The sequence below is a fragment of the Patagioenas fasciata genome, chromosome 32 (genome assembly GCF_037038585.1).
Source record: "Patagioenas fasciata isolate bPatFas1 chromosome 32, bPatFas1.hap1, whole genome shotgun sequence".
NCBI classification, from domain to species: domain Eukaryota; kingdom Metazoa; phylum Chordata; class Aves; order Columbiformes; family Columbidae; genus Patagioenas; species Patagioenas fasciata.
In genome coordinates, this window is record NC_092551.1 from 3,263,850 (window position 1) to 3,288,496 (window position 24,647).

The 24,647-nt window shown below is 58.2% G+C and overlaps 2 protein-coding genes across 3 annotated transcripts; both read right to left on the reverse strand.

The window, feature by feature from the left end:
• Positions 1–273: 273 nt before the first annotated feature.
• Positions 274–2,293, reverse strand: LOC136113915 (microtubule-associated protein 1 light chain 3 gamma-like). Its single transcript, XM_065859161.2, has 4 exons — positions 2,242–2,293; positions 2,095–2,150; positions 1,885–1,991; positions 274–609 (listed from the first exon to the last, which is right to left on the reverse strand). Exons 1-4 carry the CDS (start codon positions 2,291–2,293, stop codon positions 363–365), a joined length of 462 nt encoding a protein of 153 aa, XP_065715233.2. The 3' UTR covers positions 274–362.
• Positions 2,294–7,809: 5,516 nt separating this feature from the next.
• On the reverse strand, positions 7,810–23,963 carry OLFM2 (olfactomedin 2). Of its 2 annotated transcripts, none has more exons than XM_065859207.2 (6): positions 23,764–23,963; positions 15,866–16,015; positions 14,568–14,723; positions 12,153–12,372; positions 11,289–11,395; positions 7,810–8,747 (listed from the first exon to the last, which is right to left on the reverse strand). In XM_065859207.2, exons 1-6 carry the CDS (start codon positions 23,818–23,820, stop codon positions 8,070–8,072), a joined length of 1,368 nt encoding a protein of 455 aa, XP_065715279.2. In that variant the 5' UTR covers positions 23,821–23,963; the 3' UTR covers positions 7,810–8,069. The 2 variants fall into 2 exon arrangements, with proteins under 2 accessions (XP_065715279.2, XP_071656779.1); XM_071800678.1 differs by lacking the exon at positions 23,764–23,963 and adding an exon at positions 20,011–20,179.
• Between the last annotated feature and the right edge of the window lie 684 nt (positions 23,964–24,647).

Here is a 24,647-nt window from a genome sequence, read left to right on the forward strand (position 1 = left end):
GTATTCTTTATTCTGCGTCTCAAGAACACGGAGGAGCAGCAAAACCAGACAGGCTTAACAAAAACCGACGCAAACCATGAAATTCGCCATCCCTGATCCTCTTAGGAGAGGCTTTTAGAAGGAGCCTAAGTTTTCTAGGCGAGGAAGACAGGCTGTAAAGCCATTTAGGGAAAAATAACCTCCCCGTGGCTCAGAATAAACCAGCACCATCTTCTGCTGTCTTGGGAGGATAATTTGTGACTAAAGGCACAAGATTAAGGAGGCGTCGAGCGGAGCTTTTCAGGCCATTACAAAGCTGAGCCTGTCAAGCCGCAGCCAGGGGGAAGATGAGGTTGTGCTCCAGCCATGTTTTTAAGCCGAGTTTAAGATCCATCCCCAGCCTCTCCTGTGCTTGAGCCGCCTTGAGAACACGCTGGGGATGGATGGTTTTGGGGTTCGCGGGAGGAAGAGGCGCCGAACATCTCCTGGGAGGCGTACGTCAGGTAGAGAAAGCCGTCCTCGTCCTTGTTGTCCCGGTACAGCTCCTGCATGGTCACGGCCATGTTGGGCAGCCCTCTGTTGTTCACCAGCAGGTAGAAGGTCTGGGAGGACGCCAAGCAGAGCCGCGTCCTGCAAGGGCGAGTGGTAGAGACCCTCAAGATCGAGTCCACCCATAACCCACCCCCGGCGCTAAAATGGCCCCAAGAAGCTCCTCTGTTCACCCCCCAGTGATGGCGGCGCCAGCTCTGCCCTGGGCAGCCCGTTCAACGCCCCACAGCCCTTTGGGGAAGGAATCACCCCCAATTTCCACCTCACCCTCCTTCTCCACCCCCTTCCCAGCTCCGTTCCCTCCTCCCAACCCACTCCAGCTCCTCAAGGGTTTTAATGACGTGAGGTGACCCCAACACCCCTGGGGCTGCCAGGTGAGCCCTGAGGTGATTCTGGCGCCATTTTGAGCCCTGAGGTGATTCTGGTGCCATTTTGATCCTTGAGGTGATTTGGGTGCCATTTTGAGCCCTGAGGTGATTCGGGTGCCATTTTGAGCCCTGAGGTGATTCGGGTGCCATTTTGATCCTTGAGGTGATTTGGGTGCCATTTTGAGCCCTGAGGTGATTCTGGTGCCTCTGGGGCCACCATTTGGAGCCCTGAGGTGATTCTGGCGCCATTTTGAGCCCTGAGGTGATCTTGGTGGCACCATTTTGAGCCTTGAGGTGAATCTGGTGCCGCCATTTTGAGCCCTGAGGTGATTCGGGTGCCATTTTGAGCCCTGAGGTGATTCTGGTGCTGCCATTTTGAGCCCTGAGGTGATTTGGGCACCCCTGGGGCCACTACTTGGTGTTTTGAGGTGATTTTAGTGCTATTTTGTGTTTTGAGGTGATCTTGGTGCCCCTGGTGCCGCCATTTTGACCCTGAGGTGGTTCCGGCGCCATTTTGGTTGGAAAAACCCCTGAGGTTCATCAAATCCACCCATAACCCAACTCCAGCACTAACCCAAGTCCCCAAGAACCTCATCTGAACACTTTTAAACCCCTCAAGCGATGGCGACTCCACCACCACCACCCTGGGCAGCCTATTCCAACACCCAACAACCCTTTTGGGAAGAAATCACCCCAAATTTCCACCTTCAACCTCCCCTGTGCCATTTCCTCTCATCCTAGATGTGGGTTCTTGGGAGACATTTCAAGGCAGCTGCAACAGTGCTGCTCATTTGCATGGCTAATTGCAAAGGTTAATTGCATTAGGCTAAGCCTAAACACTTGGCCCAGCAAAGCAAACGCCTAAAGCAGCTTCCAAGCCAAGTTGTTTCACAGCACTAGGCTGGGTTTTGGTGCCGGTCCAGCTCTGTGGACCCCCCTCCATTACCCCAAACTACACCTTGACCCCCCCGTGTCATTAACCCCTTACCTCAGGGTGACAGCAAATTGGGACAGGGGCAGGTCCTGGGCCACCAGGAACTTGGTCCTGCTCAAGTTGGGCAAGGTCTTCTCCTTCTGGTAGCGCTCCACGACCACCTGCAAAGCCGAGAAGACGCTATGGGGTGAAACTGGGGGGTTTCGGGACCCTCTTGCAGGGGGACCCCAAGAAGATTTTAGCAAAGAGCCTCGCAGCCCTTACCGGGATCTTGTTGGGGTATTTGATGCGGATCTCGGTCACCTCGTGCATCCTGGTGGCTGTGGAAGAGAAGGACCAGTAAGCAAAGCCCCGTCCCAGTAAGCAAAGCCCCGTCCTAGTGTCCCCGCTCCCCTAATCCCAGTAACACACCGAGGCTTTTCCTCTGCTTGAAGGGGCGAGAGCTGTTGTTGCATGAGTGCATCTTTGAGGAGGAGGAAGAGGAGGAAGATGTGAGTCCTAACAGAGCTCCTAATATAGGCTCATCCTAATTTAGGCTTGTCCTAATTTAGGCTCGTCCTGCCCCACCTGGGCTGGGAGGAGCTGGGCTGGTCAGCAGGGTAGTGGGATCTACTGAGATGGAGGAAGGAGGAGAAGATGATGATGATGATGATGATGATTGATTATGATGATAGAAATGGAGAAGAGGAGGAGAGAAAAGAGAAGAAGATATGAGGAGGAAACAAGAAGAAAAGGAGAAGAAAATAGGAGAAAATGAGAGAAAATGAGAAGAGGACAAAGGAGAAAAGCAGAAGAGAGAAGGTGAGGAAATTATGCCGTGAATTAATCGATGGCTCGAGGTGGATATTGGGGAATAGCTCATGGTTCGAAGTGGGTATTGGGGAATAATTCATGGTTCAAGGTGGTGTTTGGAGGATAGTCCATGGATTGAGGTGATTATTGGAGAATAATTCATGGTTTGAGGTCATTATTGAGGACAATCAATGGTTCGAGGCGGTGTTGGGAGAATAATCAATGGCTTGAGGTGGGTATTGGAGAGTAATTCATTATTTGAGGTGGTTATTAGAGAACAATTGATGGTTCGAGGTAGTGTTTGGAGAATAATCAATGGCTTAAGGTGGTTATTGGAGGATAATCAATGACTTGAGGTGGTTATTGGAGAATGGTTTGAGGTGGTTATTGGAGAATAATTCATGGTTTGAGGTCATTATTGGAGGACAACCAATGGCTTGAGGTGGTTATTGGAGAACAACCAATGGCTTGAGGTGGTTATTGGAGAACAACCAATGGCTTGAGGTGGTTATTGGAGAACAACCAATGGTTTGAGGTGGTTATTGGAGAACAATTCATGGTTTGAGGTCATTATTGGGGGACAATCAATGACTTGAGGTGGTTATTGGAGAACAACCAATGGTTTGAGGTGGTTATTGGAGTATAACTCATGGCTCGAGGTGGTTATCGGAGGATAACCAATGGTTTGAGGTGGTTATTGGAGTATAACTGATGGCTCGAGGTGGTTATTGGAGGATAACCAATGGTTTGAGGTGGTTATTGGAGGATAATCGGTGGCTCGAGGTGGTTATTGGAGGATAATCGGTGGCTCGAGGTGGTTATTGGAGGATAATTGATGGTTCAAGGTGGACGGTGGTTGGGGGAGGTTACCCTGACAGTTTAATCCGGTGCCGTGATTTACCAACGCTCCATAAACCACCAGCGATTCCCTCACCTTCCGAAGACAAATTAGACCCCATTACCCAATTAGACCCCATTTATCTTCTTATATCCACCTATATATTTATGTTTTATTTCTTTCCCTTCATTTTTCTCCCCGTGCTCCCACCACTGGAAGAAATAAAAGCAAAGCAGCAACCCAGGCCATTAAAACGCGCCGGAGACCTAAATAAACCTCGCTTAAATCACTTTTCTTTGCCAGAACGGGTCTCCGTTTGAATCTCCATTTGAAATTAGTTCATTAACGGTGAGCATCTATTATTTATCGGCTTAATTTCCAGCTATCGCCGCTGCAATCCCGCCTCGGCACGGCGATGCGATGCTTTCATTAGCACCGGCTAATTAATTAAAGATAAGGGGGAATTGGTTTTCCCCGTTGGAAGGGGGTGAGAGGGTGGGATTTTTACATAAATTAAAATTAAAATTAAAACTCTTTGATTTATTTCCAGTCTCACATTAAATATTAAAGTGGGAACGGGGGGTCACGGGAGATTTGGGGTCCCCAATAGTCTGGATTTCGCTGCTTTTTGGTGTATGGTCAGTTATAAGGTGTATAACACCCCCCTATAGATTATCTATAGATATTATAGCTGTGTGGGTTATAGATAAGAGTCCTATATATCATAGATAATGTGTATATTATCACTAAGCTTTCTATATACTATAGATAACATGTATTAATATATTAATACTATATTATTATAGATAGTATATATTAGTATATTAACACTATATTAATAGATCTTATAGAGAAGATTTCTATACATTTTAGATAAAATATATATTATAGATAAGATTTCTGGATATTGTATCTAATACACATATTATAGACAAGATTTCTAGATATTTCTAGATTATTATTCCATGATATTATAGATAATATGTAGATATTATAGAGATAGTATAGATATCAGAGAATAATAGATTATAGATACTATAGAGATATTATAGAGAAGGTATTAGAGATATCAGAGAATAATAGATTATAGATACTATAGAGATATTATAGAGAAGGTATTAGAGATATCAGAGAATAATAGATTATAATCTATCTCTATAATATCTATAATCTATCACTTATTATAAAGAAGATATTATAGATATCATAGAATAATAGATTACACTAAATTATAGATTATAGATACTATAGAGATTTTATAGAGAACATATCTCCATATTATAGAAAGCATGTACATATTATAGATATTAGAGATATGCTATATATTCTATATGAGATTTCTGCCTATTATCACTAATAGATGTATATTCTAGATGAGATTTCTCTATATTATCACTAATATATGTGTATTCTATATGAGGTTTCTGCCTATTATCACTAATATATGTATATTCTAGATGAGATTTCTCTATATTATCACTAATATATGTATATTCAAGATGAGGTTTCTGCCTATTATCACTAATAGATGTATATTCTATATGAGATTTCCAGCTCTATCTCTGCATTTCCAGCAACCCAGCACAGGGAGGACCCTCCGTACCCCCCCAACCCATCAATTTAGCAGCAGGGCATCCCCCAACCCATTAATTAACCCCGCTGAGGATAATTGGCCGTAACCCACCCCCATAATAAACCCACCGGGGGGGGGGGGCGGTGCAAACGAGGCCTTAAAACCCTTTATTTCCCTTTTCCATCCTATTTTAGCGCCGCTGCCATCAATAAACCCTCAATTATGGAGCCGCGCGGGGGGCGACGACTCCGTTGGATCCCGGGGGGGGGATTTGCTGACGCTTTAATGACGAAGCCAATTATTAACGAGAACCAGGGATGGGCGAGGGGGGTCCCTGCATCCGCCGTACCCCTTTCTATGGGGAAAACAGCTGAAATAGCATGGAAACCCATTTATTTAAGGCGCCGCAGCCCCCCCAACCCAAACTCATCCCCAGCTGAATAACCAATTCACGCCGCTTCTCCTCCGGAATGCCAAGCAGCTGGAAAAACCCAGCCCGCAGGATTCAGGGATCCTTTCCAGCAGAGTTTCTCCACATTTCAGGGTATTTAGTGCTCTGGGTTATATTTTGCACCCCCCCACACCTTTGATTTTGTAGCCGAATAAACAGCAGCACAAAGGGAATAATGTTAGGGGGGGGTTTAAAGGGCTTTTTGGTGCCGTAGGTGCCGACTGAACGTGACTCAAGCAGCAGCTGCACTGCAGCACTTTTGGGGATGGGGCTCCGGTCCCCCCGCTAATGACACCCAAGGGGTGCAGGGAAGGGGACGGAGGTCCTGGTGTGACGCTGGGTGCCGTTGTCCTTGTCCCCGTGCTCCGGAGGCTCAGCCCCATCAGTCTTTGTCACCGAGGTGCCGCGGTGGCATTTGGGAGGTGGCGGTGGTGGCTGGACCTGTTGGGGGGGACACTGGGATGGGATGGGATGGGGATGGGATGGGACAATGGGATGGGAATGGGCGTGGGAATATGGATGGGAATGAGATTGGGGTGAGAACAGGAATGGGATGGGGATGGGATTGAGATGAGAAAGGGATGGGACTGGGAATAGGAAGGGAATGGGATGGGGATGGGATTGAGATGAGAAAGGGATGGAAATTGGGATGGAAATGGATGGGAATGAGATTGGGATGAGAACAGGAATGGGAACGGGATGGGGATGAGATTGAGATGAGAAAGGGATGGGGATGGGACTGGGAATAGGAAGGGAATGGGATGGGGATGGGATTGAGATGAGAAAGGGATGGGAACTGGGATGGGAATATGGATGGAAATGGATGGGAATGAGATTGGGATGAGAACAGGAATGGGAATGGGATGGGGATGGGATTGAGATGAGAAAGGGATGGGAATTGGGATGGGAATATGGATGGAAATGGATGGGAATGAGATTGGGATGAGAACAGGAATGGGAACGGGATGGGGATGGGATTGAGATGAGAAAGGGATAGGGATAGGATGGGGATGGGAATGGAGATGGGACTGGGAATAGGAAGGGGATGGGAATGGGATTGAGATGAGAAAGGGATGGGGATGGGACACTGGGATGGGAATGGGAATATGGATGGAAATGGATGGGAATGGGATTGGGATGAGAATAGGAATAGGAATCGGGATGGGAATATGTATGGAAATGGGATCAGAATGGGATTGGATGAGAATAGGAATGGAAATGTGAATATGGATGGAAATGGGATCGGAATGAGATTGGGATGAGAATAGGAATGGAAATGCGAATATGGATGGAAATGGGATCGGAATGAGATTGGGATGAGAATAGGAATGGGAATATGGATGGAAATGGGATGAGAATAGGAATGGGAATCGGGATGGAAATGGGGATTGGAATATGAATGGGAATGGGACGGGAATGGGATTGGGATGAGAACAGGGATGGGAATGGGGATGAGAAAGGAATAGTGATGGGAATATGGATGGGAATGGGATGAGAATAGGGATGAGGATGGGACTCAGGATGGGAATGGAAATGGGATGAGAATAGGGATGGGAATGGGATTGGGATGAGAATAGGGATGAGGATGGGAATCAGGATGGGAATGGGAATATGGATGGAAATGGAATGGGAATGGGATTGGGATGAGAATAGGGATGAGGATGGGAATCAGGATGGGAATGGGAATATGGATGGAAATGGAATGGGAATGGGATTGGGATGAGAACAGGGATGGGGATGGGAATGGGGTGAGAACAGGGAGGATGGGAATGGGATGGGAATATGGATGGGGATGGAAATCAGAATGGGATTGGGAAAAGCCATGGAGAGCAGGGAACAGCCCCCAAACCCGCTCATCTCGCACATATGGGACTGATGGATTAGTAGGGATTATCCCATGTTCCTCCCTCCTTTGGAGGAGCCTCGACGTGCCCAAGCGCTCCCAGCCCCAGTTTGGGGCTCCAGGGCTCCACCAGTCCCCCCTTTCCCCTACCCAAAAGTCCCCAGGACTATGCGGAACCACCAACATTGAGGTGACCCCTGGGGGCTTCACCCCATCCCCCTTGGGTGCTCATTTTTGGGGTGCAGGGGCTGCTCCCCCCGTTGCCGCAGCTTCGCTATGATTTCCCTTCCCTTCCCTTCCTCCTGGCTGTAATTTCCCCAGCGCCGCACCCGCATGCATTAAACATGCCCATAAACAACGTTTCTGGCTGCCGGCGCACATCTGGAGAATACAGGATGCAGGGAAGGGAGGGGGGAACCGAGCCGCCGAGCACCGAATAGAAATAACCCTTGAAAATATAAGAAATCAGGGCAAGAAAACCATCAGCGTGAGCCCCATCGAACGACGAGACCGTTATTTTATTTGCCATCAAAATCAAGATGTAAATTGGAAAAAGAAATCAGACCATTTAAAAGAACCGAGTTCAGCCTCAAATGAAGGCAAAAGATCCATGCGCCGTGAACCAAATAAATGAATAAAGTACAAATCAAAGAGGAGGAAGAGGAGGAGGAGGAAGGCTCCGTCCCCTTGAGAATGGCTAAGGCTGAGGTGTAGAAAAATAAGAGGCGGGGAGAGCGAGCGGTCACAGCTCTCCCGACGTCTTTATGACGTGGAACAGCGTGACGTTGTAGATGACCTGGTGGCCGTTGTTCCAGGTGTACAACACCCTCTCCCGCGGGTTGTAGTCCAGCATGGATATGTGGGAATACTGGTTGTGGAAGGGAATATCCGTGTACTCGTAGCTGGAAGTGTTTGTGTAGTAGGCGAAATAGATCTTGGCGCCGGCGAGGTGGGAGTTGGTGACATAGAGCGTGCCGCAGATCATGAAGGACTCTCCGGCGCTGCGTTTGGGGTACCCCGTGTCCCAGCTCCGCAGCACCTCCAGCGTCTGGGGGTCCACCCGGCTCACCACGATGTTACCGGCGTTCTGGTTGGTGGTGTAGACGGCCCACAAACCGCTCTCGTCCACCATGAAGTCGATGTCGGAGAAGCCACCCCAGGAATAGGGGAAGGTGTTGTTGTAGCCGGCGCCGGCGAGGCTGCGCTGCACCAGGACGCTGCGGGAGCGGAAGTGGTACTTGACGGCGATGTTGCTCTGGTATTTGTTGTAGTAGAGGGACCCGTTGAACACCACGTGCCCGGTGCCGGCCCAGGGATGTGGCAGGAGGTGCTGCACGAAGTTCTGCCCCGTCACGAAGTCGTTCAAGGTCCGGAACTCCAAGACGCGCCGGCCCTTGTAGTAACCGTCCATGTACCACACCTGCGGCGGGCTCGGGTTAGGGGGCACCGGCCCAAACGGGGCGCCCACCCCCAGTGAGATGGGGCCCCCCACCCCTGCACGTGCAGCCGTTCACACTCCAGGACACAACGTTTTTCTGGTTTCACCCTTTAACCACGTTTTCTGCTCTTTCTGAGATCAATTCTTGGCTAATTTTTAACGGGGGTGCGGGCACCCCGGTGAGTGTGCACAAGGGTGCAAGGACCCTGGTGAGCATGCACAAGGGTGCACTAGAGTACAGGCACCCTAATGAGCGTGCACAAGGGTGCAAGAACCCTGGTGACCATGCACAAGGGTGCGGGCACCCCGGTGAGTGTGCACAAGGGTGCAAGGACCCTGGCGAGCATGCACAAGGGTGCAAGAACCTTGGTGACCATGCACAAGGGTGCAGGCACCCCGCTGAGTGTGCACAAGGGTGCAAGGACCCTGGCGAGCATGCACAAGGGTGCAAGAGCCCTGGTGAGCATGCACAAGGGTGCACTAGAGTACAGGCACCCTAATGAGCGTGCACAAGGGTGCAAGAACCTTGGTGACCATGCACAAGGGTGCAGGCACCCCGCTGAGTGTGCACAAGGGTGCAAGGACCCTGGCGAGCATGCACAAGGGTGCAAGAGCCCTGGTGACCATGCACAAGGGTGCGGGCACCCCGGTGAGTGTGCACAAGGGTGCAAGGACCCTGGCGAGCATGCACAAGGGTGCAAGAGCCCTGGTGAGCATGCACAAGGGTGCACTAGAGTACAGGCACCCTAATGAGCGTGCACAAGGGTGCAAGGACCCTGGTGAGCATGCACAAGGGTGCACTAGAGTATGGGCACCCCAGCGAGTGTGCACAAGGGTGCAAGCACCCCAGCGAGTGTGCACAAGGGTGCAAACAACCTGGTGACCATGTACAGGGGTGCAAGCACCGTGGTGAGCGTGCACAAGGGTGCAAGAACCCTGGTGACCATGCACAGGGGTGCAAGCACCCTGGCAAGCGTGCACAAGGGTGCACTAGAGTGCGGGCACCCCGGCGAGCATGCACAAGGGCGCAAGCACCCCAGTGACCATGCACAGGGGTGCAGGCACCCTGGTAAGCATACACAAGGGTGCATAAGGGTGCAAGCACCCCAGTGAGCATGCACAAGGGTGCAAACAACCTGGTGACCATGCACAAGGGTGCAGGCACCCTGATAAGCATGCACAAGGGTGCACAAGGGTGCAAGCACCCCAGCGAGCGTGCACAAGGGTGCAAGAAGCCTGCCAAGCATGCACAAGGGTGCACAAGGGTGCAAGCACCCCAGTGAGCGTGCACAAGGGTGCAAGCACCCCAGTGAGCGTGCACAAGGGTGCAAGAAGCCTGCCAAGCGTGCACAAGGGTGCACAAGGGTGCAAGCACCCCGGTGAGCGTGCACAAGGGTGCAAGCACCCCAGTGAGCGTGCACAAGGGTGCAAGAAGCCTGGCAAGCATGCACAGGGGTGCACAAGGGTGCAAGCACCCCAGCGAGCATGCACAAGGATCCACAAGGGTGCAACCACCCCGGTGAGCGTGCACAAGGGTGCAAGCACCCCAGCGAGCATGCACAAGGGTGCACAAGGGTGCAACCACCCCGGTGAGCGTGCACAAGGGTGCAAGCACCCCAGCGAGCATGCACAAGGGTGCACAAGGGTGCAAGCACCCCGGTGAGCGTCCACAAGGGTGCAAGCACCCCAGCGAGCATGCACAAGGGTGCACAAGGGTGCAAGCACCCCGGTGAGCGTCCACAAGGGTGCAAGCACCCCAGCGAGCATGCACAAGGATGCACAAGGGTGCAAGCACCCCAGCCAGCGTGCACAAGGGTGCAAGAAGCCTGGCAAGCATGCATAAGGGTGCACAAGGGTGCAAGCACCCCGGTGAGCGTCCACAAGGGTGCAAGCACCCCAGCGAGCATGCACAAGGATGCAAGAAGCCTGGCAAGCATGCACAAAGATGCACAAGGGTGCAAGCACCCCGGTGAGCATGCACAAGGGTGCAAGCACCCCAGCGAGCATGCACAAGGATGCAAGAAGCCTGCCAAGCATGCACAAGGGTGCACAAGGGTGCAAGCACCCCGGTGAGCGTGCACAAGGGTGCAAGCACCCCGGTGAGCGTGCACAAGGGTGCAAGAAGCCTGGCAAGCATGCACAAGGGTGCACAAGGGTGCAAGCACCCCGGTGAGCGTGCACAAGGGTGCAAGAAGCCTGGCAAGCATGCACAAGGGTGCACAAGGGTGCAAGCACCCCAGCGAGCATGCACAAGGGTGCACAAGGGTGCAAGCACCCCGGTGAGCGTGCACAAGGGTGCAAGAACCCCGGCGAGCGTGCACAAGGGTGCAAGAACCCCGGCGAGCGTGCACAAGGGTGCAAGAAGCCTGCCAAGCATGCACAAGGGTGCACAAGGGTGCAAGCACCCTGGTGAGCGTGCACATGCAGGGTGCACCCCAGCGAGCGTGCACCAAGGCGCGTGTGCCCCAGGGAGCGTGTAGGCAGGTGCCATCCCCAGCGTCCCCGCGGGGCTGCGTCGCTCACCCGGCTGTCGGCGCTGGGCGTCATGGTGTCCGTCATCCACGACCCGAAGCGCGAGCCCGACGCTCGGATGGTGATGGGGTTGCTGACGCCCGTCAGCTTCCCGCAGCCTGCGGGGGGAGAAAAGGCGCTTGGAACTGGGTGGGGGGCACCCAGGACCGCGACACCACCCGGCGAGCATCTCACACCCAATGGGGACCCCCCCTGGGAGCAAACAGGGACCCCAGGGGCTGCTGGGGACAAGGGACAGGGCAGCGGGCTGAAGGAAAAGCACCACCAGACCCAGGTTTTGGACAGGAGGGGGAAATCGTACCCAGATTTTGGACAGGAGGGGGAAATCGTACCCAGATTTTGGACAGGAGGGGGAAATCGTACCCAGGTTTTGCATAGGAGGGGGAAATCGTACCCAGATTTTGGACAGGAGGGGGAAATCGTACCCAGGTTTTGCACAGGAGGGGGAAATTGTACCCAGGTTTTGCATAGGAGAGGGAAATCGTACCCAGATTTTGCATAGGAGAGGGAAATCGTACCCAGATTTTGGACAGGAGGGGGAAATCGTACCCAGGTTTTGCACAGGAGGGGGAAATCATACCCAGGTTTTGGACAGGAGGGGGAAATCGTACCCAGGTTTTGCACAGGAGAGGGAAATCGTACCCAGGTTTTGCACTAGAGGGGGAAATCGTACCCAGTTTTTGCATTGGAAAGGGACCGTACCCAGTTTTTGCACAGGATGGGGGGACCGTACCCAGAATTTGCACAGGATGGGGTGCTCATACCCAGATTTTGCACAGGATGGGGTGCTCATACCCAGATTTTGCACAGGACGGGGTGCTCATACCCAGTTTTGCACATGCGGGGGGGTCATACCCAGTTTCTGCATGCAGGCGTGCAGCCGAGCCTCCAGCATCAGCACCCGCTGCTGCAGCTCCTCGTAGTCGTAGGCGCCCATCTCCTCCTGGATGGCCAGCAGGCTCCCGGACAGGTTCCGCACCTCCTCCTTCAGGTGCACGATCAACCGCGTGTCCGCCTTGTACTGATCCAGCACGGGCAGCAGCGGCAGCAGCTCCGTCATCTTCTCCTTCAGCTCCTGTTTAAGGGGTGCAAGAGGAAAGGAAACCAACCAAACACACCCCACGGCTTAAACAAAGCCCCAGCCTGGATGCCGGTGCCGCTTCTGTCCGTCTGTCCATCCCTCTGGGGGTTGCGAGGAGCTTTCCAGCCCTGACCGCAGCCTCATTAACACACCAGAGACAAGCCCTATTCACTGGGTTGGTAATTAATAGCAATTACAAGGCTTCGCATCTTCCGAGCGCTCGGGTGATCAATCACCGGCGCTGTCGCCGAGGGAACCGGGCAGGATCCGGCCCCAGCGGGGGTCTGTGCACGGAGCGATGCTCCGGGGAGCAGGGATGCAGGAGGATGCGGGAACCAGAGCAACAGGCAGAGCCGTACGCCGGGGGTGCAGAATCCCCGCTTATCCGAGCGCAAGGAGGAGGTTAAGAGGTTAAGCTCGGCCTAGGAGGCTGGTCCTGGCTGTGAGCAGCTCCACCAAGCCTCCTTCGCTCAAGGATGCTCTAAATCACCATCCCACGGCTCCGTCGATTTTCACAGGAACGCGGTGCCTTCCCTCCTTCATCACCTTTAATTTTGGGCCGGATTTCGGGCCAGCATTCCCATGTCCCCCCCCAGCCACGGGGCTCAGCACCTCCTGCTGTGCTTAAACCAGCGCAGACATCCGCTGTTTAATCAATGCCTCCCGCAGCTGTCAGCGCCCGCCGTCCACCCGAGCATCCTCCAGCGCCGAGAACCAGCGGCTCCCGAGGCACAAACGCTCTTTAGCTGTCAAGACCAAGCTCGGAGCTTCCCAAAATAAAGCGGAGCCCCAGCGGGAGGGCGGGCGATGGGATTTCTTGGGGGTGCGGAGCCGCCGCAGCATCGACTCGCAGGCTGCATCGATCGGCGCCCGGCGCCCGTCAGGTGGGAATTGTGGCTTTGTTTAATTAGAGGTGTCGATTCGCAGCCAGATGGGCTGGGAATTGGCCATCTCTGCTGTTCTGTCACCGCCACGGCTGCCCCGCCACCCCCCCCGGCCCCGCAGCACCCAGGGAGGTGGCAGAATGTGGCCCTGGGGGGTGGGTTGTGTTGTCTGAGCAGCTTCTCCTGCTCGGGATGCTCGGCCCTGGGGACACCGCAGGGATGCTTGGCTTTGGGGACACCACAGGGACACTTGGCTTTGGGGACACCACAGGGACGCTTGGCCCATGGACCACGGCAAGGATGCTTGACCCTGGGGACACTGCAGGGATGCAGTGTCAGCCTTGGGGACACCATAGGGATGCTCAGCTTGGGGACACCACAGGGACACTTGGCCCCTGAACCACTGCAAGGATGCTCAGCTTGGGGACACCGCAGGGACGCTTGGCTTTGGGGACACCACAGGGATGCTTGGCCTCTGGACCACTGCAAGGATGCTCGACCCCGGGGACACCGCAGGGATGCAGTATCAGCCCTGGGGACACCACAGGGATGCTCAGCTTTGGGGACACCACAGGGACGCTCAGCCCCGGGGACACCGCAGGGACGCTCAGCCCCTGGACCACTGCAAGGATGCTCAGTTTGGGGACACCACAGGGACGCTTGGCTTTGGGGACACCGCAGGGATGCTTGGCCCCTGGACCACTGCAAGGATGCTCGACCCTGGGGACACCACAGGGATGCAGGTCAACCCTGGGGACACCACAGGGATGCTCGGCTTTAGGGACACCACAGGGACGCTCAGCCCCGGGGACACCGCAGGGACACTCAGCCCCTGGACCACTGCAAGGATGCTCAGTTTGGGGACACCACAGGGACACTTGGCTTTGGGGACACCACAGGGACACTTGGCCCCTGGACCACTGCAAGGATGCTCAACCCTGGGGACACCACAGGGATGCAGGTCAACCCTGGGGACACCACAGGGATGCTCGGCTTTGGGGACACCACAGGGACGCTCGGCCCCTGGACCACTGCAAGGATGCTCAGCTTGGGGACACCGCAGGGACACTCAGCCCCGGGGACACTGCAGGGACACTTGGCCCCTGGACCACTGCAAGGATGCTCAGCTTGGGGACACCGCAGGGACGCTCAGCCCTGGGGACACCACAGGGACGCTCGTCCCTTGGACCACCCAAAGCAGACCCCTTCCCAGGGTCGCCACCCGTGTCACCACGTGCCCATCCCCACCATGCCAGCAGCTCCGGGGGGTGCAAGCACCTCGCCGGGGGGGCCGTGCGGGCTCACCTGGAAGCTCTTGGCATTGAGGCTCCGCTGGCTCTCAGCGGCCACCTTGAGCCGCGAGTCCAAGCCCTTCATCAGCGACTCGGTGTTGCGCACGTACTGCAGGTCCCGGTACGTCCGCAGGTCCAGCACCTCCATGGACTGCGAGATGTTCTGCACCTGTGGGGCGAGACGGGGGGTTAATTACCCCTTGGGCTAATTAACAAACCCTCTGCAGCACGGGGAATTTGAGGTGTGGAGGTAGGAAGGGGATGGCGAAGGTGGGGACGCAGAACCACAGGACGAGCATCTCCCGGCTCCACCGCGCCGGCATTTATCTAAACTCTTGTGATAAAACTCTTCCTCCCGCAGCATTAACGTATAAAATAACACGGTTTACTCATCCTCCTTCAGCTCCTATTTGCTTTCTTAACCCACCCGAGCGCACATTTCTATGAGCGTTCATTCTTTAATTCCATCTGCCGCAGCCGGCAAAGTGATTCTATTTCCAGGCTTTCGAACGGTGCGAACGCGGCCGTGAGCCTCAAACGGTTATTTATTTATGAGCGCCGGTATTTACGGTGCCGCCGCATCGGGAGCTGCTCAAGGGGCGTTTTTGCAGCACGGTATAATGAAAGTTTAATGGGGTTTGCGGTGCGGATGTGTGAAAAACAGGGGGGGTTAAATGAAGGGAGGGGAAGGCGCGTGGAATCTGTTGATCGACCCGAAAGGATCACGAGTGAGCTGGAGATTCGGGAACGTCCTATGGAATACATCCATACGTCATAAACAAAACCTCGTATGGATCTCAATGCGTTTGGATGCGATCGGGGTCCTGGATTCCTGGTTCAAACGTTGGTTAAGAAATCCATTGTAATTATTGTGTTGGTAATTGTTCTGTTCATATGTGACACCGCAACATGTGGTGGTTGTGTTGCAGTCACTCAAAGAGTTTAGAAAAGATATATACATATATAGAGAGAGAGATATATAGATATATATATGCATATATTAAGTCCCAAAAGCAGGAATTGTGGCCGTTACCACTTAAAAGAATGAATCCTGGTGGCAGAATCCACCCCGTTTTAGGTCAATCTGCTCCTCTACCCAAGACAGGAGCGACTTGCAAAGCACCCAATCAGGGATTAATGATAAACAATAGTAATTAGTAATAAACAACATCTCGTCTCTGTGCGCTCAGATTCAACTGGATGGCACACAGGGAAGAGCCCTGGGATTGGGATGACAGGCAAGGCCGAGCACCAATTAAGTGCCTCGTTAGTGCGTTGCTTATGCCAATTAACCGCTGATTAACCGCTCACCTTCTCCATGAGCTGGCGGAGCTGGTGGCTGCGCAGGTCGCGGGAGCAGGTGCCCTGGACCGGGATGACGGCCGTGCAGAGGCATTTGCCGTCGGGCGCTTGCGCCGAGGTGTAAACCTGCCAGCCCTCGTCCGGGCTCTGGAAAAGGGTCTGTGGGAGAGACAACGGGGTGTCAGGGCCCCCCAAGGGTGCCGGAGCCCACGCCGGGCTCCCCACGCCCACCCGGGCTCCCCCGAACACACAGGGCTGGCGTCGCCTTGGTGAGACCCCGGAGCAGCTTCGTCACCCTTCTGGGAACAAGACAGCAAGGGGATGAGGTCCCGGAATCAGGGTGAGCACCCCAAACCCTTCCTGAAGCGCCTCAGCACCATCCCCATCCCCGCTCGGTGCCCCCCATCACCTCCTGCCGCTCTCCATCATCTCCTGCCCCTCTCCATCATCTCCCACCGCTCCTCATCGTCTCCCGCCGCTCTCCATTGTCTCCCGCCGCTCTCCATCGTCTCCCACCGCTCTCCATCATCCCCATAGCTCCTTCTCATCTCCCACCACTCTCCATCGTCTCCCACCGCTCCTCATCATCCCCACCACTCCTCCTCATCTCTCACTGCTCTCCATCATCTCCCACCATTCCTCATCATCCCCACCGCTCTCCATCAGCTCCCACCACTCTCCATCAGCTTCCACCGCTCTCCATCATCCCCACCGCTCCTCCTCATCTCTCACTGCTCTCCATCATCTCCCACCATTCCTCATCATCCCCACCGCTCTCCATCAGCTCCCACCACTCTCCATCAGCTCTCACCGCTCTCCATCATCCCCACCGCTCCTCATCAGCTCCCACCGCTCTCCATCAGCTCCCACCGCTCTCCATCATCCCCCCCCGCTCTCCATCATCCCCCCCCGCTCTCCATCATCCCCACCACTCCTCATCATCTCCCATCACTCTCCATCACCCCCCACCGCTCTCCATCACCCCCCACCATCCAGCACCACGTCCCTCCTCTGTCTCCCACAAACCCAGCCCATTATTTCCCCCTAATTGAATTAACGAGGCAGGAACCTCCTCCACGACACCGTTTCGTACGAGCACAAATTGCTAATTCCTCCTTCCCCTTGAATTTTGGGTCCCTTTGGGGAAACACCATCAAATTTGGGGGTGCCCACCGCACGCTCCCTCTCCCCCCCATTTCCCCTGGCTCCTAAAAACCACGCAGAGAGATAAAGAAACACCCCCCTCTCCCTCCCCTTTGGTGATTTATTCGCGCCATAACGCGGCGTTTTTGCGCCGGGCCATTTAGCATTTCATGGGTAATTCATAATTATTAATTATGGAAATCAAGAGCACGCTCGAGCCTTCTGCGCCGAGCCGGGCGAAGATAAATGACCCGCTCCCCATAACAAGCCGGGGACGACGCTTTACTTCACACGCCGTGGTTTAACGTCATGTTTCCCATCGGAAGGGATTTATTGGACCAAACGCCGTCCTCCAACCTCCAGGATAAATTAATTGGCGGCGTAAAACTCGCTTTTAATGGGTAAATCACTGCGTTATCGCAAGGGGGGTAAATAGAGGGTTTAATCCAGCGGCGACGGAGCCAACCCCGGTGATCGAGGGGCAACAAACCCTTAGGAAGGCGCCGGTCGCTCACTCCTATGGCAGGTGGATTAAATTAATGAACAATTATTAGAAATACACATTGGGAAGGGCAACGCGTGGCAAAACCGGGGTCCCCACAGCACAGCATCCAACCCCCACGCTCCCGAAATCATCGTGGCCACCAAAACCTTCATTTCTCCACCCAAAACGCAACCGCCTACTGAAATTAAAGCCAAGGCGAGCGGAGCATCCGCAGTCACCGAGGAGCCGTTTTGCCTTCGCCGGGACCCGTCTGGCCGCGCCATAAATCCTTGATAGAGGGCTAATGAATAATTAACAGCAGGCAGCTGCCTGTGGCGGGCAGGATGCGGGCGGCGCTCGGAGCCAAACGGCGCCGAGACCCCGCGGTCCAGCCCGGGATGCGGGTGAGCATCCATAGGCCAGAGCCAGCCCGCCGGGGGGGGTGTTTTCCTGCATCCAGCCCCCCCGCCATGCAGATATAACCCCCCCCTGGTGATGGAGGGGATGGCTGGGGGTGCGGGGCAGCCCTGGCCGCTGCGCTGGGCGCCCGCTGGCGCTGGGATGAGGTTAAACGCAGGCTGTGCAATCTGTCGCTGGGTTATTAATTAGAGCTCCCTGGGCAAGATGCCGGATCCGGAGAGGAGAAAGTGCTGACACCTCGGGAGCCGGGGGGGCTGCGAAGCATCCTCACCCTCCCATGGGGTCCCCAAGAGTCCCCGCTTGGCTCAGCGGGGGCAGCGTGCATGGGGTGCGCCCCAAATCAGCATGGGGGGGGGCAAAAGAGCGCCTCCGTGTCTCTGCCCCCTCTTCCTGGAGCGATGGAGCCGCTGCAGATGCTCCGCTCGCTCCCCATCACCTCGTTCCTCCATGGGAAGGTGGGAGCCGCTGATTGCTCCAGCACCAGGGTCCCCTAAAGGGGGGGGTCCCCAAAAGCCCATGTCCCCAAAAGTGGGGGTTCCCAAAAGCCGGGGGTCCCCAAAAGCCCATGTCCCCAAAAGTGGGGGTTCCCAAAAGCCGGGGGTCCCAGGAGACCAAGAGGATGGGACCAACCAAGCCAGGCCTGGGTGAGCCCCGCTCTGGGTGTCCGGGCAGAAACGGAGCCGCTGGTTTCTAGAAAGGGGCTTCGGGACCCCCCCCAAACAACAGCGAAAGGCCCCGCCGGCCAAAGCCTGGAGGATAGAACCAGTTTTGGGTAAGCTCAGCTTATTTCAGCAGGGAAAAGCCCCGCTTTGCTAAACCCAGGTGGGAAATCAGCCCCGTGGGCGGCTGTGCCCGTTCCAGCCGCGCTGCTGCCCGGTGATTAATGGTTTGACACCCGATGCCAAAGAGTGATTAATGATTAGCTAATTATCGGAGAGCGGCGCCCGCGTTACCCCCAGCGCCGCTAATTGCCCTGCAACACGATTGCCTGTTTGGTGGGGATGATGATGATGAAGATGAAGATGAAGATGAAGGCCACCGCGCTCATTCTCTGCAGAGGGTCGCGTGGGAATCGAACCCCCAAAACGATCCCGGGGGATCCCCGGGATCCCACTGCATTGAAGGCTGCGGGGAAAGAGCCTCGTGGTTTGGGAGAGCCGGGGGGGAGCAGCTCGGTGACCCCCACAATGGTTCGGGGGGGTCCATATGGGCTGTGCCAGCGTCTTCCTCCAACACCCCCAAACTGCATCACCCCCCCCTCAATAACCACAATTGGCACAAGCACCCACATGGATTCCCCACAGTGACCCCCCCCCCCAAAATGGGAAGGCTCCAGCTACTGCAGGGGGGGGGTTCTCACCACAAAGGACCCCGGTGTCCCCCACTGGGTGCCAACCAGGCCCTGCTGCCCCCACCCAGCCCAGCCCCCCAAAACCTGCATCACCCAGAGCTCAGCCCAGCCCCCCCCAAACCTTCCTCTCCCCCCCCCCCAAGTTTCACACCCCACATCCCGCCCCGCTCTCCCATGGGTGACACCAACCTGGAGACCCCCCCCATGGCAAATTTGGGGTGTCCCTGCATGGGTGGGGGTGGCAATGCCCAGCAAACCGGGGGGGGGGGTGTCACCCATCACTCCTATTCAGGAGCCCCCCCCAGAGCCACCACCACTTGGTCCAGTCCCCCCCAGCCCCTGGGAACTGCCCGGCTTGGATGTACCAAGGGAAAGATGGGGGTCAGGACCCCCCAATTCCCCAGGTTGGGGGGGGGGGTCTCCTCCATTGGGCGACTCATCCCGGTGACACCACCGCTTTGGGGGGGTCCCTGGTGCACCCTGCTTGGGGGGGGGGGAATCCCTGTGCCCTGGGGGGGGGTCCCCATGCCGGGGGAATCCCCAGCAAAGCGGGGGGGTCCTGTATCCAGGGGAAGGAGGATGGGGGTGCCCGTGGGAAGGCGGAGGGGGGAAGCCGGCGTGCGACATCCCGGGGTCACCCAGCCCGCCGGTGCCTACGGTGCCGGTTTTGGTGGCGCAGCTCCGCGCATCCCCCCCCCCCCATTCCGCACCTCCCTTTCCCCCCCCCCCGGTACCCGCAATACCGGGCAGACTCACGATCTTCTCGGAGGTGCCGGCCCGGGACACGGCGGTGCCGTTGAGCCCCACGAGCGACGGCAGCGTCTGGGACATCCAGTTGGTGACCATGGCCATGGTGCTGAGCACGGCCCCGATCTTCAGCAGCGGCACCGTCATGTCGCCGTCGCCGCCGCATGCCCATCACAGCCCCCCCCTCCCCGCCACCGCCACCTCCCCGCCCGTCGCCCCCCGCCACCCGGTGCCCACCGGGGCGAACCGCGCACCGGCCGCGCCGCCTGCGGAGCCCCCGCGCCGCGCTCGCCCTTTTAACGGGGCCGGAGCCGCTCCGGAGTGACGTCGGCGCCGCTGGCCCCCGGCCAGCCCGGTACGGCCCCGCTTTGGGGCGGGTCTGCTCGGAACGGCTTGGGATGGAGCCCCGGGAGGGGGCGGGAGTGGGATGGGGTGGGGTGGGCAGCCGGTTCGGGGTGGCCCCGGTTCAGGGGGTCTCAGCTGGTCACGGTTCGGGGTGGTCCCGGTTTGGGGGTCTCAGCTGGTCACGGTTCGGGGTGGTCCCGGTTCGGGGGTCTCAGCTCGTCCCGGTTCGGGATGATCCCGGTTCGGGGTGGTCCCACCCAGTCTCGGTTCGGGATGATCCCGGTTCGGGATGATCCCGGTTCGGGGGGTCTCAGCTGGTCCCGGTTCGGGGGGTCTCAGCTCGTCCCGGTTCGGGATGATCCCGGGTCAGGGTGGTCCCACCCAGTCTCGGTTCGGGATGATCCCGGTTCGGGATGATCCCGGTTCGGGGGGTCTCAGCTGGTCCCGGTTCGGGATGATCCCCGTTCTGGGTGGTCCTGGTTCGGGGTGGTCCCGGTTCGGGATGATCCCGGTTCGGGGTGGTCCCACCCAGTCTCGGTTCGGGATGATCCCGGTTCCGGGGTCCCAGCTGGTCCCGGTTCGGGATGATCCCCGTTCTGGGTGGTCCTGGTTCGGGGTGGTCCCTGTTCGGGATGATCCCGGTTCGGGGGTCTCAGCTCGTCCCGGTTCGGGATGATCCCGGGTCAGGGTGGTCCCACCCAGTCCCGGTTCGGGATGATCCCAGCTCAGGGTGGTCCCACCCAGTCCCGGTTCGGGATGATCCCAGCTCAGGGTGGTCCCGGTTCGGGATGGGTCCAGCTCAGGGTGGTCCCGGTTCGGGATGGGTCCAGCTCAGGGTGGTCCCACCCAGTCCCGGTTCGGGATGATCCCAGCTCAGGGTGGTCCCGGTTCGGGATGGGTCCGGCTCAGGGTGGTTCCACCGGGCTGCAGTTCGGGGTGGTCCCGGTTCGGGGGTCCCAGCAGATCCCGGTTCGGGATGATCCCACCCAGCTCCCTTTGGAGCGGCCCAGTACGGACGGGGACCCCCAGACAGCCCCGGTTTGGGGGGCAGGACCCCCGGGGATCCCCTGGTATCGGGGACCTCTGCACCCCCTGCCTGCTTTGGAGGCTGCAGCCCCCCCCGAGCACCCCTGAGCCCCCCCAAGGTCCCCCAGACCCCCCAAATCCTCATCTCCCTCCTCAGCCCCCACAGCCGCGGGGACCCTCCCCGTGGGTCCCCCAAACCCTCTGCCTGTGGGTGCCCCCCCCGGGACCCCCGAGGTTTGGAGCATCCCCCCCCATCCGTGTCGCCGTCCCGCGTGTCGCGGTCCCACAGCGCCACCGCGTGGGGACACCCACGCACAGCACACGGGGGACCACGGCGAACTCCCCCCCACACGCGGGTTTTGGGGGGGCTCCAGCGCTCCGACACCGGCTCGGGGAGGGGACCCGCAGGGACAATTGTCCCCGTGTCCCCAGGTGGGGACACCCGGGAGGGACCGAAGTGGGGGTGCTCACATCTGAGACCCCCCCCTTAAGTACCCAGGGACCCCCCGAGTGGGGATCGGGCCCCACGGAGGGGTCCCCGTTGGGTGGTGTCCCCATGCTCTGCCCCCCAACAGTGCAGTTGCCACTTAAGGACCCATTTTTTGGGGGGGGGTGACCCCAAAGCCATAGGGTGAGGCTTCCAACCCCGCCATGTCCCTTCTGTTACAAGCCCTGTGTCCCATGGGGACACCCACAGGGACACCCACGGGGACACCCAGGGTGTCCCCAGAACAGCCCTGTCCCCATGGGGAGTCCCCAAACCAGCCGTGTCCCCATAGCGGGTCCCAAGACCAGCTGTGTCCCCATGGGGAGTCCCCAAACCAGCCGTGTCCCCAAACCAGCCGTGTCCCCATAGCGGGTCCCCAAACCAGCTGTGTCCCCATAGCAGGTCCCCAAACCAGCCCTGTCCCCATGGGGAGTCACCAAGCCAGCCGTGTCCCCATAGCGGGTCCCCAAACCAGCCGTGTCCCCATAGGGAGTCCCCAAACCAGCTGTGTCCCTATAGCGAGTCCCCAGACCAGCTGTGTCCCCATGGGGAGTCCCCAAACTGGCCCTGTCCCCATGGGGAGTCACCAAGCCAGCCGTGTCCCCATAGCGGGTCCCCAAACCAGCCGTGTCCCCCTAGGGAGTCACCAAACCAGCCTTGTCCCCATAGCGGGTCCCCAAACCAACCGTGTCCCCATAGCAGGTCCCCAAACCAGCTGTGTCCCTATAGCGGGTCCCCAAACCAGCCATGTCCCCATAGCAGGTCCCCAGACCAGCTGTGTCCCCATGGGGAGTCACCAAACCTACCGTGTCCCCATAGCGGGTCCCCAAACCAGCCGTGTCCCCATGGGGAGTCCCCAAACCAGCCGTGTCCCCATGACAAGTCCCTAAACCACCTGTGTCCCCCTGGTGGGTCCCCAGACCAGCCAAGGTGGTTGGGAGGATGGAGGCAGCCCCAGGGTCCAGGGGGACATGGTGACACGGAGCTCCGTCCTCGCACTCTTGCCCCTTGTCACCTCCCCATTTGCCCCTTGTCACCTCCCCACCCCTGCCCCGGCACGCGGGCACTGGGACGGCGTCACCCGCGGTGTCACCGGGGGGTGGTGGCGGATTCACCGGGACACGGCGCACAACCCTGTGCCACCCGCGCAGCTGCCAGCGCCGGGCACAGCTGGAGCACAGCTGGCTCTGGGTGACGAGGAGGAGGCCGCTGCTCCAGCTGTGGTGGCAGCTCTCAGGACACCCGTGTCACCCCCTGTCCCCCCCGGGCAGCTCAGCCTGGCACTGAGGGCCCCAAGCCCAGCCGGGGTGCACCCATGGGTGCCTGTTCCCCCCTGGTTGTGCCGGACGCACCCACAACCCCGCGGTGTCCCCAGGGTGGGGACAGCTGGCACCCCGTGTCCACACGGGTGTTGGGGACAGCCTGGGGTGTATGACACGGCCCGGGTGACACGGGACAGATCCAGGCCATCGTGTGACATCGGGACAGGTCCTTCATCCTCGGTGGCCACGTGTTGGTCCCACCGGAGCCACCTGTCACCCATGTGTCCCCAAAGCTGGGATGGGGCGGGTGCCCCAGCGTCCGGGGCGCAGTCTGGGCACCCCCAGGGGTGTCAAGGGGGGACATTCCGCTGTCCCCACCCAGGTGGCCACAGGCACCCCCGGAGGGCATTGGGACCCCGGGGCTCCACCCAGCGCCCACCTTGCACCCAGTGCCACCCACAAACACCCCCAGCGTCCCTCAGTGGGCGCCTCGGGGTGCCCGGTGTCCCCCGGTGTCCCCATGCTGGGGACACACCCATGGCGGGTCCCGGCGTCCCCGCTGCCAAACGGGCATCCCCGGGGGAGCTGCGGGCAGCGCCCGGCCCCCCCCGGCCCGCCCGTGTCCCCCCCGCCCGCCCTCACCTGCATCGCGGGGGAACCGGCGGAGAGGAGGAGGAGGAGGCCGGGGAGGAAGCGCATCCTGCAGGCACCGACCCCGCCGGAGCCGCCGCACCGGGAGCGCTACCGGAGGAGCCTCAGCGGGCCGGGTCCGACCCCCGCCGCTCCCGGAGCCGCTCCCGGAGCCGCTCAGCGCCGCCGCAGCCGCATCCCCCGGCCGGGCCCCGCAGCCGCCGCCGCCGCCGCCGCCGCCTTTCTCGGCGCCCCCGCCCCGACCGGGCCCCGCGCGGCAGCGGCTGCAGCCGCCGCACCGGCCCCGCTGCAGGGGGCGGCGCGCCCGGTACGGGAGGCTGGAGGCGCCGGGGGAACCGGGCCGGGCTGGGCGGAACCGAACCGGGAGGGACCGGGAGGGAGGGGGCGGCCGAGTGTGTGTGTACCCCCCCCGATATCCGTGTCCCCCCCTCCGGTACCCTTGTCCCCCTCCCGGCACCCGTGTCCCCCTCCCGGTGCCCGCATCGCCCTCCCCGTACCCGTGTCCGCCCCCCGGTGCCCGCATCCCCCTCCCCGTACCCGTGTCCGCCCCCCGGTACCCGCATCGCCCTCCCCGTACCCGTGTCTGCCCCCCGGTACCCGCATCCCCCTCCCCGTACCCGTGTCCGCCCCCCGGTACCCGCATCCCCCTCCCCGTACCCGTGTCTGCCCCCCGGTACCCGTGTCCCCCTCCCGGTATCCTTGTCCACCCCGGTACCCGCGTCCCCCTCCCGGTATCCGTGTCCCCCCCCGGTACCCGTGTCCCCCTCCCGGTATCCGTGACCCCCTCCCGGTATCCGTGTCACCCCTCCCGGTACCCGTGACCCCCCCGGTATCCGCGTCCCCTCCCCGGTACCCGCGTCCCCTACCCGCTATCC

Bases quoted from the DNA above. Each gene is read 5' to 3' on its own strand.
- LOC136113915 (XM_065859161.2), bottom strand. From the start codon at position 2,293: ATGCACTCATGCAACAACAGCTCTCGCCCCTTCAAGCAGAGGAAAAGC. The intron at 1,992-2,094 runs GTAAGGGCTGCG...TCGGCTTTGCAG, and splicing joins AATACCCCAACAAGATCCCG to GTGGTCGTGGAGCGCTACCA. The intron at 610-1,884 runs GTAAGGGGTTAA...TCGCCCTTGCAG, and splicing joins CAATTTGCTGTCACCCTGAG to GACGCGGCTCTGCTTGGCGT.
- OLFM2 (XM_071800678.1), bottom strand. From the start codon at position 20,148: ATGACGGTGCCGCTGCTGAAGATCGGGGCCGTGCTCAGCACCATGGCC. The intron at 16,016-20,010 runs GTGAGTCTGCCC...TCTCTCCCACAG, and splicing joins CCGGCACCTCCGAGAAGATC to ACCCTTTTCCAGAGCCCGGA. The intron at 8,748-11,288 runs GTGAGCGACGCA...AGCCCGCCGCAG, and splicing joins CGCCCAGCGCCGACAGCCGG to GTGTGGTACATGGACGGTTA.